This window comes from Polypterus senegalus, chromosome 1 (genome assembly GCF_016835505.1).
Source record: "Polypterus senegalus isolate Bchr_013 chromosome 1, ASM1683550v1, whole genome shotgun sequence".
Classification (NCBI taxonomy): domain Eukaryota; kingdom Metazoa; phylum Chordata; class Cladistia; order Polypteriformes; family Polypteridae; genus Polypterus; species Polypterus senegalus.
Window position 1 is genome coordinate 267,678,546 of NC_053154.1, and position 17,720 is coordinate 267,696,265.

Genomic DNA, 17,720 nt, shown 5'->3' on the forward strand with positions numbered 1-17,720 from the left:
ATATGAGTCATGACTCATACAAATGACTGAGACAACTGACCATTTGTTTAAAGAGAATTCAACAACCTCTTGGCTATATTTCAAGACATTACAGTATTAGTCACCCATTTATCAATTCTTTCATTTACTTCACTTATTTAAGGAAGAGTCATGAGTAACAGTAGACCATTAGACCTCAAGCACTAGACTAGAAGTGTGACGGATTCTGTCTGCTCAGTAAATTAAAACAGTGGTGTTTTTTATTGTTATAGATAAATTAGTTATATGTCTAAATTTACACTGGACAATGTACTAGGGTGTTGTACTGTGTTAGCCATTATGAATGTAGTGAAAAGTCAAGCAAAATGACACCTTTTATTGGCTAACTAAAAAGATTGCAATATGCAAGCTTTCGAGGCAACTCAGGCCTAATCACTACATCTTGCCTGAAAAAGGGCCTGAGTTGCCTCGATAGCTTGCATATTGCAATCTTTTTAGTTAGCCAATAAAAGGTGTCATTTTGATTGACTTTTCACTACCCTGGACAACGTAAACTCTATCTTAAGCAGAAACAGCACATAAAACATAACTTTAAAAATATTTCTGATCAGTGGAACAAAATTGTTTCACAAAAAAATTAGATGATTTTCTTACTTGTTACTTGTGTGGAGCAGCATACCAACAGCGACCCCACTGAATGCAATGAAAATGTCACAAATGGTACCTCCAAGGCCCAGACCTTTATAACATACAGTTTATAGTCAAAAGAAAGGTAAAATGTAATGCTGAAGAATGGCAGGGTCAGCATGAGTACAACCAGGCCAACATAGCTAGTTATAAAAGAAAACAAAACAGATCATCAATAAAAGAGAAAAGGCAGGTTTTCAGATGAGATTTGATCCTTACTATTGATGGAGCTTCGCAGACTGCCTTAGGCAAAGAGGACTGAATCGAGAATATGTAAGAAGTCCAACTGGACCAATACTAAAGTTAACCACAAGACAGTCAACCCCTACACAAGACATTAGTTGAAATATACAGTAAAGTATCCGGTCATTCCCCCCCCCACAATTTTTTTAGCTGCTGTTTCTAATGTTAATTAGGGTGACTATAATGATCAGTAATGACTGTTAACTTACCTTTTCATTATCATGTAATCACAGTTTATTTCATTTTATTTCCACAGTACCTAGTATTGTTCCACATATCTCAGACATGGCAAATGTTATTGTGTATTTGGGGAGGTGATTGATTTTACACCCCCACGAGGCCGTTGATTTTACCAAATTACTCCAGTTTCTAATCCTGGTATTCATTTTTGGGGAAGTCTAACATTTTTGACATATAGGGCAATTGCAACATTTGCTACCACCTTTGTCGATATACAGTATGTTACACTGAAGTTCAATATTTGGCATTCTTCCAGCAAAATGGTCATTTTTAAGTAATTGTTTTTTAAGACATTGTCAGTAAAGAATTAACTTCTTAAAAATAATACAGACCATTACACAGTATGGTACTAATAGAGCTGTTATATTTCGTTTTTCTACAATGATAACTTCAAATAAACCTAATGATCTTAAGCCTGTTTACCTTCTAATATGCAGTGTTTCCTTGAGAAATTCACTAATATGGCGAAGGCAATGGTTTGTCTGCAGTTAGGTACAGAAAATGGCCTGTCAATTATCTGTACACAGTAGTGGTAGGCCATTTTTGTATGAGGCAGGAGTCACCAGATTTGTTTTCAGCAGCAACCCGATAACTGAACCATGAATTTATATGTGGCAAATTGAGTATACAACAAATTTTTAACTCTAAAAGATAGTTGTACATTTTCTGTTTAAGACTGATATACATTCTGTGATAGAAATGTCAGTAAATAAAAGTTTTCATTCCATAGGAAAAAGTCTAAATGTAGTTTAACTAAATGGTTGCGTTAAACATAAAAAATAAAAAAACGGGTCACCTGTTACATAACAAGGTTACTCTTCTTACTGTTAACAGATGACCAGATCATAAGACATATTTACCAGTGGTATGTGAATTTCTACCATTATGTATGATTTTTAAAAAATTAAACTATAAACTGGATTTTTTTTAATCAAGAGTTTCTATAAGTAAAACCTATTTCTTACTAAGTCCTTTTAGACTTTATCAACTGAAATGTATTACATGGGTTGGTAAAATTATTTTTGAAATGTATAGTCATTCAGTTGTCAAAACTCTATTCATTTTTCATTTTAATCGTAATTTGTACTTTTCTAAGTGCCTTGTCAAATCTTCAATTCGTAGATCTTTCAGTTGCACCAGGTGCTCTAGCCGGTGTACTTTCATCTGAAGAATCTGTAAAAAAATATAAAAAAAGAATAACATAACAATGTGACCATGCAGTTGCTGTGATACTCTTCCACTTCCTTAACATGTCTAATAAAGAATATGAATAGCCTAAAGAATCCAATGTAATCCTCACCTGAAGCTGTGTTCTGAGACTTGTATTCTACGTCAACCTGGAGCAATTTAAAATCTTTCATTTTCAAATAAATTTAAGCAAATCTTTAATTAGATTAGATGTTATAACCTGTTGGAGATCTTACAGTCCGAATGTGAAGACCAGTCCTATAAACCTTTTCATATACCACTTTCCCACAAATATCAACAACTATGTCCAGGTCTTTTTTCATTGCAAACCAATTGATAATGTAGATCTTATGTTTATGTGGAATACAATAAATGTAAATAATGGACATATTGCATGCTTAGCCTACATGGAAGGTATGAAAAAATACTTATTGCACTGTTTATTGATCTTTTTGTTACTTTGTTTATATTCCTATTATACAAAATTTTCTTGGCACTGTTTTATATTCTGAAAAATGACAGTTTATAACAGTAGCTTTGACATTTGAACCAAAAACAAAGCATTTGCTCACAGCAAAAATGCTTTGTCAAGAAGATGGCACTTGCTGAAATCCAAGAATGTCAATATCACCTCAATGAAGGCACAATCAGGTCAGCAAAAGGTCCCAAATATTGAACAGGAACTAAACACACCATAAAATCTCAGGGATATATTAAAGATACTTTGAAAAACAGGTAGTGCCAATGAAACAGGAATCGCCTTCAGTAAATATATCGAAGGATGGCCCCTACAAAAATCAGTTGTCTATGAACAGTATTTCTACGATTGTTCATTTTCAGCAATACTGATTTCCTTTATTTGTGTTCTCAAGGATATTTTACACTCCTGCACTGCATAAAATAAATAGTTCCCATCACCTAGAAATGTTATAGGAAGGATGTTATATTAATACTGATGTTAGCTTGATTTGTCAACTTCCTTGAAAAAGCCACAATAAATAACACATAAAAACTGTTAAAAATCACATCTCTGTTCCTCTGTAGAGTGCAAGAAGGGAATTGAGGACACTTCAGAGGAAGATGTATCACCGAGCCAGGCTGTGGTCAAACTGTATTAAACTAATGCAATAAACTGAGAACTCAGCAGTTTTTTTTTTTTTTTTAAATATTATTTCCGTGTAACAATCCCAGCCAACACAGGGCGCAAGGCAGGAACAAATCCCGGGCAGGGTGCCAGCCCACTGCAGGACACACTCCCACACACCAAGCAAAGTCTAGGGACAATTTAGGATCACCAATGCACCTAACCTGCATGTCTTTGGACTGTGGGAGGAAACCCACGCAGACACGGGGAGAACATGCAAACTCAACACAGGGAGGACCCGGGAAGCAAACCCAGGTCTCCTTACTGCGAGGCAGCAGCACTACCACTGTGCCACCATGCCCCCCTCTCTCTCTCTCTCCAGAAAAATTAAGCAATTGTATGTTCATAACGGTAGCATTCGTTTTGGTGCAGGGTCTAAGAATTGGAGGAAAACAATATGTCTGTTACAGACAGTAAAAGGACTGGCTATGTATAACTGACAAGGAGCTGAAAGGGTGTTCAAAGGAATAGAAGTGAAGATATGGAAGAAGAGTCTATGAGACAGCATGATAGGAAACTGTATTAAGTAGGTGGCAGTGGTTTGAAATTTCAGGCCATAAAAAATACTTTCTCTAATTGATATTTGCTTGTTAAATGTTTATCAACACTCAAGCACTGGTCCTTTGAAACAGAAAGAAAACCTGTTTAATGCAGCCGGTGGTGATTGTCGTATCACAGCAATGCACATATGGCATACTGAGTAAAGGCTGCTTTAGGAGTATGGTTTGTGTGAAATGGTGCTTTTCATGTGCAATTATAACCGCAAGAATCCATCCTTCCATTTATTTCACACACCTGCCATGTTCATTACATGGTTGTGGGGAGCGATATCTATCCCAGTGGCACTAGGTACAAAAAACGAACCAACCAAAGATATTGGTATAGTTTTGTAGTTATTGTTATCTAGGCACAGCTCCTGCTTATGCAACCATTTTACTTTCAGATACATTAATAAGACTAAAGACCTTAATAAGTATCCCAGATGGATCAAACCCACTTTAAGATAATGTGTGCAAGATCAGGCCACACCATCAAATAAAATGAGCTAATCGAAGGCGAATAGTTCATTCTTTGTTTTAAGGAATAATAAGGTTTACTTGGAGGACTAGGTTGGGAGTCAAAATAAGAATTTAAGTATCATGTACATTTACTCTCTGATTAAACACATGATTTAGTGATAAAGTGGCAGATTTGAAAGCAGTACTGGACAGGGGCTAGTATGTCATAAATCACACAGTCATACTCACTCATACTGTTTAAATTATGATGCACATCATATGCAAAAAAAAAAAAATAGGGAAATGTGCAAACTGAATGCAATGAGCAAGCCAAGGACTGAACACTCTAGAGCTGTGATGCAGTATAAGCAAGTTTGCAACATTACTAGGTGAGATTTCAGAGTCTTGATGAGAGCATATTTCAGGAGGAAAAAAAAAAAACAAATCTACTGTCATGTTTATTTCATTTCCTCTGCGTAAGTTCTGATTGCTATGTGCTAGTGCACACGGAAATTGCATATGTGTTTTGAGCAACAGGAACATTATTCTATCATACAATAATTTAAAAACATGTTTCTGAATGTATTCATTTTAATATTAACCCAATTATAGTCTTAAAAAACAAAAACATTTATCATCAACACATATATAGGCAATATTATGTTACGCAAATTTAAAACAAAGCCGTGTCACAAAGTGCTGTGACTCTGGAACTTTCAACATAGATTATGACTCTTATTTTCATCAGTGATATCAGCATAGTACTCAAGAAAAATGTTGTGTAAAATATTAAGACATACAAACCAAATATGTTGCTACACTTCTTCTGAAAGAACATCCTGTGTGGTTTCACATGACTTGAATAAGTTATGCTGTATTTGTATAACACATTTAAAAATCAGGGAACTTAAAAAACATGTATAATAAGGCAATAAAAAAAAATTAGCCTTAAGAAAAGCTTTTGACTGTCTTTTCTTCTTTAAAATATAATCATTACGGTTTATGGTGATTTACATTATTTTTAATGTTAGGGCCTTAAAAACGCAGCTTATGTTTTCATATACTTTCATGCCATATTGCTTCTTGATGACTCACCTCAACAGTTTCCTGCAGAGCTAACAATGCTTGCTCTTTTTCTTCAATTAGCAGTCGGACAGAAGGATCCAAATGATTGTTTGGCATATTACTCTGGCATGATCTAGGACAAAATTGATTTAAATCAGTGCAGTAAGGGAACGGTGCCAACAGCAGCTAAAAATGCATGTAAACAATTACAGAGGGAAAAAAACCATCATGGATGAAATTTGGGTAACACACATAATGTAAAATATACAAAAACAACAATATGTAAGTTAAATACAGATTCAGAAACAGTGATCCACAGATGATGTTTCCACACTTACCTATCTGGGTACTTCCAGTCATCTGGGTGTGATTGGCCTTTCTTCTGGATTACATTTTCCCCAGTTTCTATAGAACAATAAAGTTTTAGAAGTACTATTAACCTTTAGCAAGATGGCAGATTATTTTTTTATTAGCATAAATTAATCTTACCATTAATGGCTGGCATTTCTGGTTACAGTTAGCATTTTAAGAATGATCTGTTAAAGCAATTGGAAATTGGTGGCAGTGTTAATTTTGACGCATACTCTGGATTCACTTCTTAAGCTTATGTTTTGTACAGCCAGAAGTTTATTTTCTATTATTAAGAACCATTGTTTTGTCTTTTTAACATAATTATAGAATATATGATGATATATTTTTAAAAACACTGCTTAGAAGAAATAATAAAAAACGCACCTTTGCAGAAATTACCTTTCTGCCTAATGTAGGACTGATATAAGAAAGTAGAACAGTTTAAAGCTAAAAGGAAAAAAAAACTAACCTTAGCAAGGGATAAGATTCAACAAATTACTGCTGTGGTTTTTATTATTTTTTTATGAACATATTGGCCTATTTTTCTTGTACACCACAAAAATCATACATTTAAGTGATTTATGCTGGCGAGTTATTCATTCTTATATACATATACAAATCTCAGTTACCTACTCAAGATTAACTTCAAATTTGTACACTGCAGAAATTAGAAGCATATAAATTGAATATTTTCTCCAGTTGTTGGTCTATATTTTTATGAAGTTATGCAATAGTATAAACTGACTCCATTTGTTCTGCTATCAGTGCTGCCATACAAGAAGAGTGTTTGCTAAAATAACTAGTTTCAGAGCACACCTACATGTAATTATGCATTCTTTTTGTTGAAATAATACCACTAGGTCAGAAAGATAATGTAAGTAGGATATAAATGCGATTCATATAAAGGAGAGTACACCAACCATTATGGTCCTAGATTTAATCTTTCACATCTGACAGCTAGAAAGTGTTACGTCTCAACGCAGGATTTTTACTAGGAGAACACTGCATTTCAGTTTGCATGTGCTTTATAGGTTTTTTTTTTGGTTCATTTTAAGATACGCCTCAATGAAGACAATGAAAATTTAGGCATAGAAACTCAACAGAAATTTAATGCAGTCCTATAAGTAGGAAATAGCAAGTACACAGAAAAACTGATTGTTGTTTGACTTGTTTTTTTTTCCCAGAAACCAAGTGTACTTTCTCTTCAAACCACCAGATTTTGTGACATAAACCCCTAAATAAATAGTTTTAGCTGTTATTGTACTGTATATGTTTTAAATAGTTCTTCTCTGTTACATTACATAAAGGAGACAATTCTGGAATACAGGGGATACTGCTGCAACAGAAGGATAACAAGCTCAGTGTCATTCTATTGTGGCAAGGACGAAGGTGAAAGATTTTCAACTTGAGCAGTAACTTGCTCTCTTTTGCTCAATACCGACTACCAATCTTGCGCACACTCTCCCTCTCATGCACTTTGAACAGAAAGTATCAACAATCTGTATGAGATATCAGTAGTGTTGACAAATGTATGTTGAAAAAGAAATAGGTCCTTTGGAGGCAAGTGGAGAGAGTGAGACAAAGAGAAGGCATTTAATCTCATAAAGAAATACCTTCACCTTCTCAGAAACCCCATTCATCTATTCACATGTTTATAAACAAAAACAACAAACAAGTGTAAAAACAGAAATGGTAGATGCTAAGATTGTATTCCAACCCCATCGGGAAGCTTGCAAAGACAACTGATCACAAGAATAACACATTTAAATTGCACTATATGGAAAATCTGTACGTGAAATTGAGTTTTTGTTACTACTTATACTACAATGGGTTATTGAGCTTGGCCAAAAGTGAAAATGGGATAAGATTTAAGCTACATCATGATCAGAGGCTAACTGAGTGCAGTGTTGGAAGAGGAGTTGCGACAAACCTTTAACTGGCAGAGAAAGAGAGGCCAAAGAGAGACTGAGAAGCAAGTGATGGGAAATTGGATTGGAAGAGAGCTACATATGGGACTGTGGTGCCAAGGTGAGTCAGTTACAGACAGGAATTCAAAATGTGTAAAGGTAGGCCCTGGTGGGGCAGCAGGTGTTTTATTATTTTTCTGTTTATTTTGTACTTTGTCCCTCCATGTAATTAGCCTTGTTTATTATCATTGAAAGAATAATTATTACATATTTATCTTTTACTTCCTGTGTGTTGTACTGGGTGCAAAGGGCTGCCAACAGGGACCCTTATTTTACATACTATATTTTAAACCAAATCATAACAGTTTAAATGACCTCAATCATAAAAAAAGAAATAAAAAAAAAAAAAAAATTGAGGGCAGCACTGTGGCACAGTGGTAGCGCTGCTGCCTCGCAGTAAGGAGACCTGGGTTCGTATGTTCTCCCCGTGTCTGTGTGGGTTTCCTCCATGTGCTCCGGTTTCCTCCCACAGTCCAAAGCCATGCAGGTTAAGTGCATTGGGGATCCTAAATTGTCCCTAGTGAGTGTTTGGTGTGTGTGCCCTGCGGTGGGCTGGCACCCTGCCCGGGGTTTGTTCCTGCCTTGCACCCGGTGTAGGCTGGGATTGGCTCCAGCAGACCCCCTTGACCCTGTGTTAGGATATAGCAGATTGGATGATGGATGGATGGATGATAAAATTGTTTTGAATATAAGTGGCTAAAAGCGAAAATGTTACAAGGTTAAATAACTGCTTGAAATACAATTGCTTTAACATGTTGGTTTTATTTTCTATTTTTCATATATAAAAAACTAAAAATCATGTATTATAAATTTCACATTTTTGATTACCCCGGGGAATATAAAAGCAGATCGTGGATATACTAATGGGGAAGCTGCATTTCTAATCTGTTGTGTATTATATTATTCTGAGTGAAGTGTAGTGTTTCTTTTCATTGTAATGTCAGCGTCCTGTCATTCTATTCATTATTAACAAGGTTAATAAAAAAAATAACACTTATGTTCAAAAGGAAAATTTCATTATACCAAATTCTCTACCAGCATATAGAAAGTATGTATGATACCATGGAAAGCAGAGCTTCAGACAAAATTTTAAAAGACAGAGGGTTCAATGCAGTCTATGATCAGTGAAATTAGAATGGAAAGTGACTTCTGCTTTATTAGAATTCCCTCTGGTGCAAAGTCATTTTCTTACCCCAACCAAAATCTGGAAGCAAAACACTCAGTACTATGGAACAATGATCAGAAGACATGGCATTAAATTGGCTGTATGATCCTTAAAGAAGGCAGTCATTATCACAAGAGATTTGTGCCAATGCTAGCTGGATTTAACTCAATTATGAGCAGCTTTTATGAATGACATTTAAATAATCAAATACATACCATTTCATTTTCTAAGCCCGCTTAATCTTGAGCAGAGTCACAAGAGACTGGAGCTTATCGCAAGGAAGGAGCAAACCATGAATAGGGTGCCAGTCCATCGCAGGGTAAAGACACACACACAGCAGTGTCAATTAAATGTCACCAATCCACCCAACCTGCATGTCTTTGGACTGTTGGAGGAAAGTGGAACACCCAGAGGAGACCCAGGCAGACAAGGAAAAAATATTCAAACTCCATGTAGCTATTACTTTGACAACATGCTGCACTAATCAAATGCAAATTATTTCATTTTGATCAGTATAAATAATGACAGAGTTTGTTAACAAAATACAATGCAGTAAGCAGTGCTGTGTAAACTATGTTGCTGAAAAAATATGAAACATATGTTTCTAGAGTTTTAAACAACTAACTCTGTATGATTCTGTTCATAATGAGTTGTAACTCATACTGCCAGACTTCAAAAAGTGCATAAAGAATCACTGGACTCTCCTTCTGTCCTAACAGACAGGAATTGCCCCAGAACATTACACTATTGAAAACTGTTAAAAAAAAAACAACAACTTTGTTCTGTATAAGCACAGCTAAAACAATGGATATGACTGTATGACAACATGTTGAATACCAATAAGCAATCTCCTTTCACTTTCTTGTCTATCTTCCTCTTTCAGGGGGTACTTACTTCTTCTCTCTACCTAACCCTGAGCTCATTGAACACTCAGCGTTCCACTATTGTGGACAGGTGATTACTTAAACAGAGCATGTGTGACTAAAGTCAATCCGTTAGGCCTCAGAACATATGGTGCTACCTGTAATGATTCTAATTACTAAGAAAAGCACCCAGGAAAAAAGTAAAGATGCAAACAAGTATGTAAATACAGGGCTGTACATTTATATGAAATGTTTGTTTGGAATTATCTAATCTTGTTTATTGGTCCCTTTATAAAATTACTTCAACTCCCTCGATTTTTGCAGCTTGTACAAGGTTTAAGATCAGGGTTTTTGATTCAGTCATTCTGTATAAACCTACCTGTTATATGTCACTTTGTGAAATGATATCCTGACATGATCCTAAAGAATTTGTTGGTAGATTATTTTTTTTTGCAAAAAGCACAAACAGAACATTCTATAATTCTCCTAACACCAAGCCTTACAGTTGGCATGTGGATTTTTTGATGGAATGCAATCCTCATACATGCTAATATATGGTATTCTATTTTTGTTTCATCTACTCTAAGAACATTTTTGCAATAGTCTCTTAAATCTTTTAATCTGTCTAAGTCAAATGTTCTTGTTGAAGAACAGTGCTTTCCTTTTTGTTATCTTGTGCTCAAACACAGTTTTTATGTATTTTTCATACAACAGACTGATGAAAGCTGACCATGGTGAATGCATGAGTAATCCGTAGTTCCTTATTAAAATTGGTTTCTTTTTAACATCTTTAAATTACGTACACTTTACATTTGGATAGGGTTTTGTTGGAAATACCACTCCTGGAAAATATGCCATCTTCCAGAGAGTGGATTGATATGGAGGCCAAGAGATATTTTTGTAATCTTTACCAGTATCCTTAATAACGTTTTTTTCTGTATTCATCAGAAACGTTTATAGAGAAGGAATTCACTCACTTTATTATTACCTCACTGATTGAAGTATTAATCTTAGATTACTTAATTCTTAAGAAACTGTCTAAGAAGAAGATCAGATCATGTTTTAGATAACTAATAAGAAATGCTATAAATGAGAGAAGACCATTCAGTTCAGCAAGCTTGTTTGAACAGCTCAAGACAAATGCTTTAAAATGTCATCAGAGCCTCTGCTTCAACAACATAGTTTAGTTGTTTGATCTAGATTGGCTGTTGTACTTTAATCTGCCTTTTATGAATTCCAGAGATCTGGATTGTGCCACCAAGACTAAAGACGTTGAATTTTCAAACCCATTAGAGTACAACATGTGCCCTTTATCCCTGGAAGGTACTTGGTTATCTTTGCTGCACAGCTTCATGAGCTGCTATGTCTTTTTTTGAAGTAGGAATCAGAATCACAGTTTATGCTTACCAAAAACAGTGGCACACTACTCTGCTTCTAGTTGGAGAGCATATCAAACATAACAGTCACAATTTTTGGGTCTTGTTGACTTGAGAATGTCAAATTACATGACTAGGTATTTCAGTGGGAGACAGATTGCGTGACTTCCTCACAATATTTCAGGGCAGTTTAAAATTGTAAAAGAATTATGAGCTCGCTGCATTCTAACAGCCCATTAGCATGCCGTCTAACAGCATCAGTACCTGTGCAAATACTTTCCAAGTATGGTAAGTACAGCTGAAATCTTGCTGAATAGCATTTTTTTCTCTTTTTTCATTCTCTTGTGGCATGGCAAACACAAGACATCTGACAGGTAAGCTTTTCTTCTGTTTGTGTGGTCAAAAAACACTTGTTTTTCTTCTTTTATTACAGAAGCATTGCATTTCCTAGTGAACACTTACTGGTTGTCAGATCTTGCGCATACACACAAGCCTGCCCCTGTGACTAGAGACCAGGGTGAGTAGCAGACTGGCATAACTGGGTTGCTGGGGATGCTGAGCTACAAGACTGTTAGCTACAGGAGTGTGCCATGTCTGTCTCTTATTTTCTAAGTTTATGCAATGAAATTTATGACTGAACATCTCTGGAAAGATCATGTAGTTTGATGTTGGCTTATAAAAGCAGTCTCACCACTATATAATACAAAAGAATAGTTTATTTTTGGAAAAACATTAGGTATTTTTGTCTGTATCTACCCGGTCAGTTCCAACTAATGTTACATAACATTTAAGGGTAAAGTAAATGTCATAAGTGTTATCAATTAAACTCTTAACTTATAATAACTCAAGTGTATCTTAAATTGATCTTCCAAATGGACGGCTCAGTTCCAAGCACTAGTTCTTCACAACTCCAAGATCCTTGGTATGAATTTGAGTTTGGACACTGTCTGTGCAGAGTCTGCACATTTTCATCATGTCCGTGTGGGCCTCAGTACTACAAAACTCCTCCTTAAGATGTGAAGATTAGAATAATGGCCTTGTATGAGTGGTGGGTATGTGTTTATGTGTGCCCTGCAAAGGACTGGCATCTAACGCTGTCACATAGGCTCTGACCTTTATAAACTTAACACGCATTAATTGTAGTGTAAAATGGCTATATAGATAAACTTTTTATAATTGTCAAATGAGTTGCTACTTTATTTAGTGCAAGTTATATCTGGTTTACACTGAATTAGATAGATTAAAAAAGGGGAGTATTTTTCTTTTCAAATAGAAAAAATGATATTCAAATAATATCATGAGTTAGAATGTCAATTCATTTGAAAGGGTGTTATCTTAAGAAGTTGGCAGACTAATATATAAATTCTAAATTAATGTAAGAAATCATTTTGAAAACTTAGGCCACTGAAAAATGTTTGATATTGTTGTAGGGAAAAATGAGACCATTTATTACTGACCTAAATTCCTCAGCTTTATAACATAAAACACATGGTCTCAGATGGTTCAAAGTTGAGTCAGTATGTAAACATTCACTTTCAAAAGCTGAATAATGTCTGTCTCTTATTGTTGGAACAAGTTTAAGACAGAAAAGCATATTGGTAGGCCTATTATAGTTGGCAATAACAATAAAGCACTTCTTCTCTTTTAGCAGAAAAAAACATATCTTTAATTGGTTAAATACTGAAGATCTACTCACATTGTCCCTGAGGTTAAAATGCTGCAAATCTGTTAGTATCTGAAATGTTTGGGGAAACTAATGAAAAATCTTTTGATTAAAAATTTTAAATGGGCTAGACAGCCAGACATGAGCTACATTAACTAGCATTTAAATATTTGGTTGACTAAAGCAAGCGGATGACAAAGATACTAACTGTAAAAAATTGCTTTAAATTTGTTAAATGGAGATCTGTCCCTCATGCAAAATAGACTTACTGAAAGCTATCCATGAAAAAGTGTGAAGCTCCAATTCGTATAGTAAGAGAATACAGACTCTCCTTTGATGACTTTAATGGCAAAGATACATAGTTAAAACAGATGTTAACTTTATGATTTTGGCTTGAAAATTGTTTTTTTAAACCTAAAGTTGCCTAAAATAGTAATGACATGTTGCAAATTAATTAATGTATATATAGTGTGAAGATGAGGGCGTGGGCCTGTACTAACCCTAAAGTCTCATAAAATATAAAATGGGAAAGTTATTATTTTTTTCCATTAATTTAAATTGAAAGATCTGCTAGTCCTTTTTTGGTTATGCTGCTGTCATTTTGATACCCACTATAGGTCATGTAGACATTAAAATTGCATGGGACTGCAACATATCACATGCATTTTACAGGATGAATGTTTAGGTTTCAGCAATACATTATTTAACCAGATATAGTATTAGCTACAGCTTGGCATAGCAGAGTACATTTGCTGGTAATGGATGCATGACCAGCCTTAGTAAAAGTAAGGTAGACAAAGTGGGCCAAACGTCAATGCACTTGCAGACAGAAATTCACTGATATGGCAGCATTATCGAGATCCATTGTTCCTTAAGATATAGTATGTGGAAACACACAAGGAGAAACTCAATACACACTAGAGGTCTTGTGCTCATTTAGCAAGAGGCAACAAATTGGCTGTCTGTAGCAATGCTGTAAGGTAAATAATGCCATAATGGTGATAGTGAATCTCTCAGCTCCAACATTTAACATCACACATCAGCTGTCAGTCAGTTTTGCTAGTGTGTACATACAGTAAATGCTCTCAGCGAGAGACCTGTACTAAATAGAAAAATTCATGTTTCACTTTTTTATCCTTCTAATTTTTTTCCACTTGTTTAGTTACATTATGGAATCTTAGTATACTATTTTGGGCTTTTGCTTATTTATCATTAAAAAATGTTTTTTGAATGTCAAAGTAAAAGTACAGCTCCCCATAAATTTCTAATGAATGAAACATTGGAAAAGTATTTTGAAAACAACAGTACTGTAATCCCTTAAAAAACACTCTCAATTCTAAATGAATGAAAAAATTTACCACACTTATAATCTTTGTAAAAAAGAGGCAGTACCCCTGAAAATTGAGCATCTGGGAAAGGACGGCATTAGTCAGGCACATCACCAAAAGGCCTATAGAAATTCTAAAGGAATTTCAGGTTTCCGAGAGCAAGATTAAAATAATGTATGCAACAAGAACTGCCTGGTATTTTACATATCCTAGCTTAATGAGATAGCGGCAAGCTGCAAAACTATTACTGCACACTGGTAACATTATATCAGGTTTGCAGATCACCTTGAGTTAAATATTTTGTGGTGCGGTGGAAATTACACTGATGTTTTATAACTCAGTGCAAAGTGTTATATTTGGTGAAACTGTAGCAACACCCTTATCCTGAGGACACAATATTACAAAGATGAAGGTAAGAGCATAATGCTGTAATAATATTTTTCTGAGTCACAGCTTTTAAAGATTGTTGCATGTATCTTAACTACAAATAAATTCTGGATGAAACTTGGAATAGGCTGCAAAAGACTTTGAACTTTGGAAAAAAAAAGAAACTTTATTCTAGGCAATGACTCAAAAACTTAAATGCACAAAACATTGGAATAGCTTAAATGCAAAAGGTCAGTCCCCAAGCATGGCCCCATCAACGTCCAGGTCTCAGTCAGACTAAGTATTTTATAATGTTCAAATTTGCAAATCTGGTAGAAACTAATCCTAAAAGTCTCTTGTTATTGCAATTTCTAGATTTCACAGTCCAATTTCATACAGACAGAAGGGGATCATTACTTAATTTGTTATTGTTTTTTTGCCAATTATTTTGAGAATTGTGCAATATTTTACATATTATTGGTTGTGTTTAATTTAGCTGCATCAAGGAATTTAAATATTTTAATAACATTAGTGAGAATCACTATGGAAAGAAAATGCAGTGTGAGCCAAAATGAAGTACCACATTTCTCAAGGCCATTTTGCGAGGTAGAATCAGCCGAGTTGGTTGGGGTGAGGGTCCTTTGATAATAGCGATCCCTTGAAGTTTTTAGTCAGAAACATACCTTGGTCCGGTGTACACCATGCTTTCGCTGTCGAAACATTCTTCAAAAACAACAAATCCATCATCACTACACAACGCGCCTTTCTGATAGCACTTCGGCATTCCTCCTAACTGTGATGTATCAAATTGGAAAACAATTCTTCAGTGGGTGGCTAAATTTAGACAGATGGATACAACATTGAACAAAAAATTTCCAGGCCGTCCTCGGACTGTATGAACATCTGAAAACATCTAAGCTGAAGGACATCAATTTTGCAGTTTCCTAGACATTCAGCGCGCAAACATGCTTTTGCCTTAGGCATTTCCAACATGTCTTTGAGGAGGATTTTGAATGAGGGCCTTAATTTCCATCCATACAAAATGATGGTAGTGAAGGAACTCACTGAGAGAGAGAGAGAGAGAGAGAGAGAGAGAGAGAGAGAGAGAGACTAGGAGAGCTGTAGAGAGTTGTGTGCGAACATTCTGCAAACCGTTCATCCAGATGCCATCATCATGTGCAGAGACAAGGCACGTTTCCATTTGAATGGTTGCATAAATAAGCAAAACTTTCGCTATTGGGCTGAAACCAACTCTTGTGAACTTCAGAGACCCCTGCATAGTGACCGTGTTACAGTTTGGTGCATTGTTGCAGAATTTGGCATTATAGGCCCTTACTTTTCTGAGGAGGGTGGAACAACGGTCACCGTCACTTCAGAATATTACATTGAAATGCTAGAGAACTTTTTTATTACCCCAACTGGAATTAATGGATGTAGTGGATGCCTAGTTTCAACAGGATGGAGCAACAGCTCATATAGCGCAGAGATCCATGCACGTTTGGCGGTAGATGTTTCCGGGGAAGCTGATCTCCCTGTGTGGAGATGTCAGCTAGCCTTACATTGGTCTGATCTTACTCTGCGTGATTTCTTCTTGTGGGGCTATCTCAAGTTGAAGGTATACACACACCAACCTCAAAACACTGAAGCTCTCAAAGATGCTATTTGTCACGAAATCACCGCTATTCCCCTTGAAATGGCCGAACGAGTCATGTGAGTGTTCAGAAATTGTCTCAAAGAATATACCACTAATGATGGCCACCACCTTGAAGACATCATTTTTAAAACACAGTGAAAAAAAATCTATTTTGTATACCCTTTCTTGTGTTGTAATGAAATGTATTTTATCTTGTTGCGTTTTTGTAGAATAAATGTTTGAAATGTGGTACTTCTTTTTGGCTTACTTTCACAAAGCATATTTCTACAGTACATCTTTTTCAATATAACTACAAAGCCTAAGTCTTGTCAGTACCTTTTCTATGAAAGTCTTTGAATAGTGGGGTGAACACTGCTTCATTCCAAGTCCAGTTGTTTCCACTGGTAACTTGAAAAACATAAGCCATACTTTTAACTACATCATGTGACTGGAGCGTCATCCACTTTAAAATAAAAACTGTTATTGTATGTATATTTTTGCACTTGCTTACTTCTTGTCAGGATAGGAGTTTAAAACTTCCAAAAATAAAAGGTAAGTTACACAAACTGCTTTTCTCGTAAAAAAAGGAAATTAGAGAAGCAATGTCACAACAGCAACATCCTGTTTTGACATACATTACTGTGAATCACCAGCATCACATTTTTTATCTTAACTTTTTCATTCTATGAAGAAACTCACCATATAAATTGTCAGTCAATAAGGGCTTGTAATTTAACTAAACATTTCGAACAAACAACAATATATTGATGTAATCACATTTGAAAAAACCAAGATGAAAGTCAAAATAATATCCAAGCTGGGGCCTATTCCAGCATCAGGTACTGAGAAGGAATCTCTGGACAGGGAACCAATCCATTGTATGGCTCACTAACACCAGACCAATTTAGAAAAAACTAGTTACCTAACATGTACGTCTTAGGATGTGGAAGAAACCGAAGTACATGGAGAGCATGCAAACTCCACATAGATAATGACCAGGTGTGGGATTTGAGCACAGGAGGCTGATTGTATGTGTTAAAAACGCCTTAACACTGAGCCACTGTGCTACTCAGATGAAAATTAGTTTTAAACTTATGATGCAGTCAGAAATGTTTGATCCTAAATTAAATTTAAAGAACAACAAATGAAATAAATATTGTGCATCAATAATTACTTAATTATATTAGTTTATATATAAACTGTACCAAATTATTGTATCTTACAAAATATAAATTAAACATGTAACACTAAAACTACATCTTGTCTCTTATTTGACTTTGTATGAATGCTTACTTTTTCTTTTACTATCTTAATAATAATCACAACATTAGGTATTTTTATGGAGTGTTTGGAACAGTCACAGCCATATAGCTGGGTCAATTCTACAGCTAGAACGGCTACAAGTTAGCATGTACACTTTCCATTGATACACTCTACCTGAATAAAAGTGGAGATAAACCTATT

General features: G+C 35.3%; 1 protein-coding gene across 1 annotated transcript in view; it reads right to left on the reverse strand.

The window, feature by feature from the left end:
• Window positions 1–506: 506 nt before the first annotated feature.
• The window catches only part of spef1 (sperm flagellar 1), a 41,206-nt gene continuing 23,992 nt past the window's right edge, over window positions 507–17,720 (reverse strand). The window contains exons 5-7 of the mRNA XM_039742217.1: window positions 5,883–5,949; window positions 5,575–5,677; window positions 507–2,322 (exon numbers count right to left, since the gene is read on the reverse strand). Coding sequence (XP_039598151.1) covers window positions 2,215–2,322; window positions 5,575–5,677; window positions 5,883–5,949 — 278 coding nt within the window. The 3' untranslated portion in view covers window positions 507–2,214. The remainder of the gene's footprint in view (window positions 2,323–5,574; window positions 5,678–5,882; window positions 5,950–17,720) is intronic.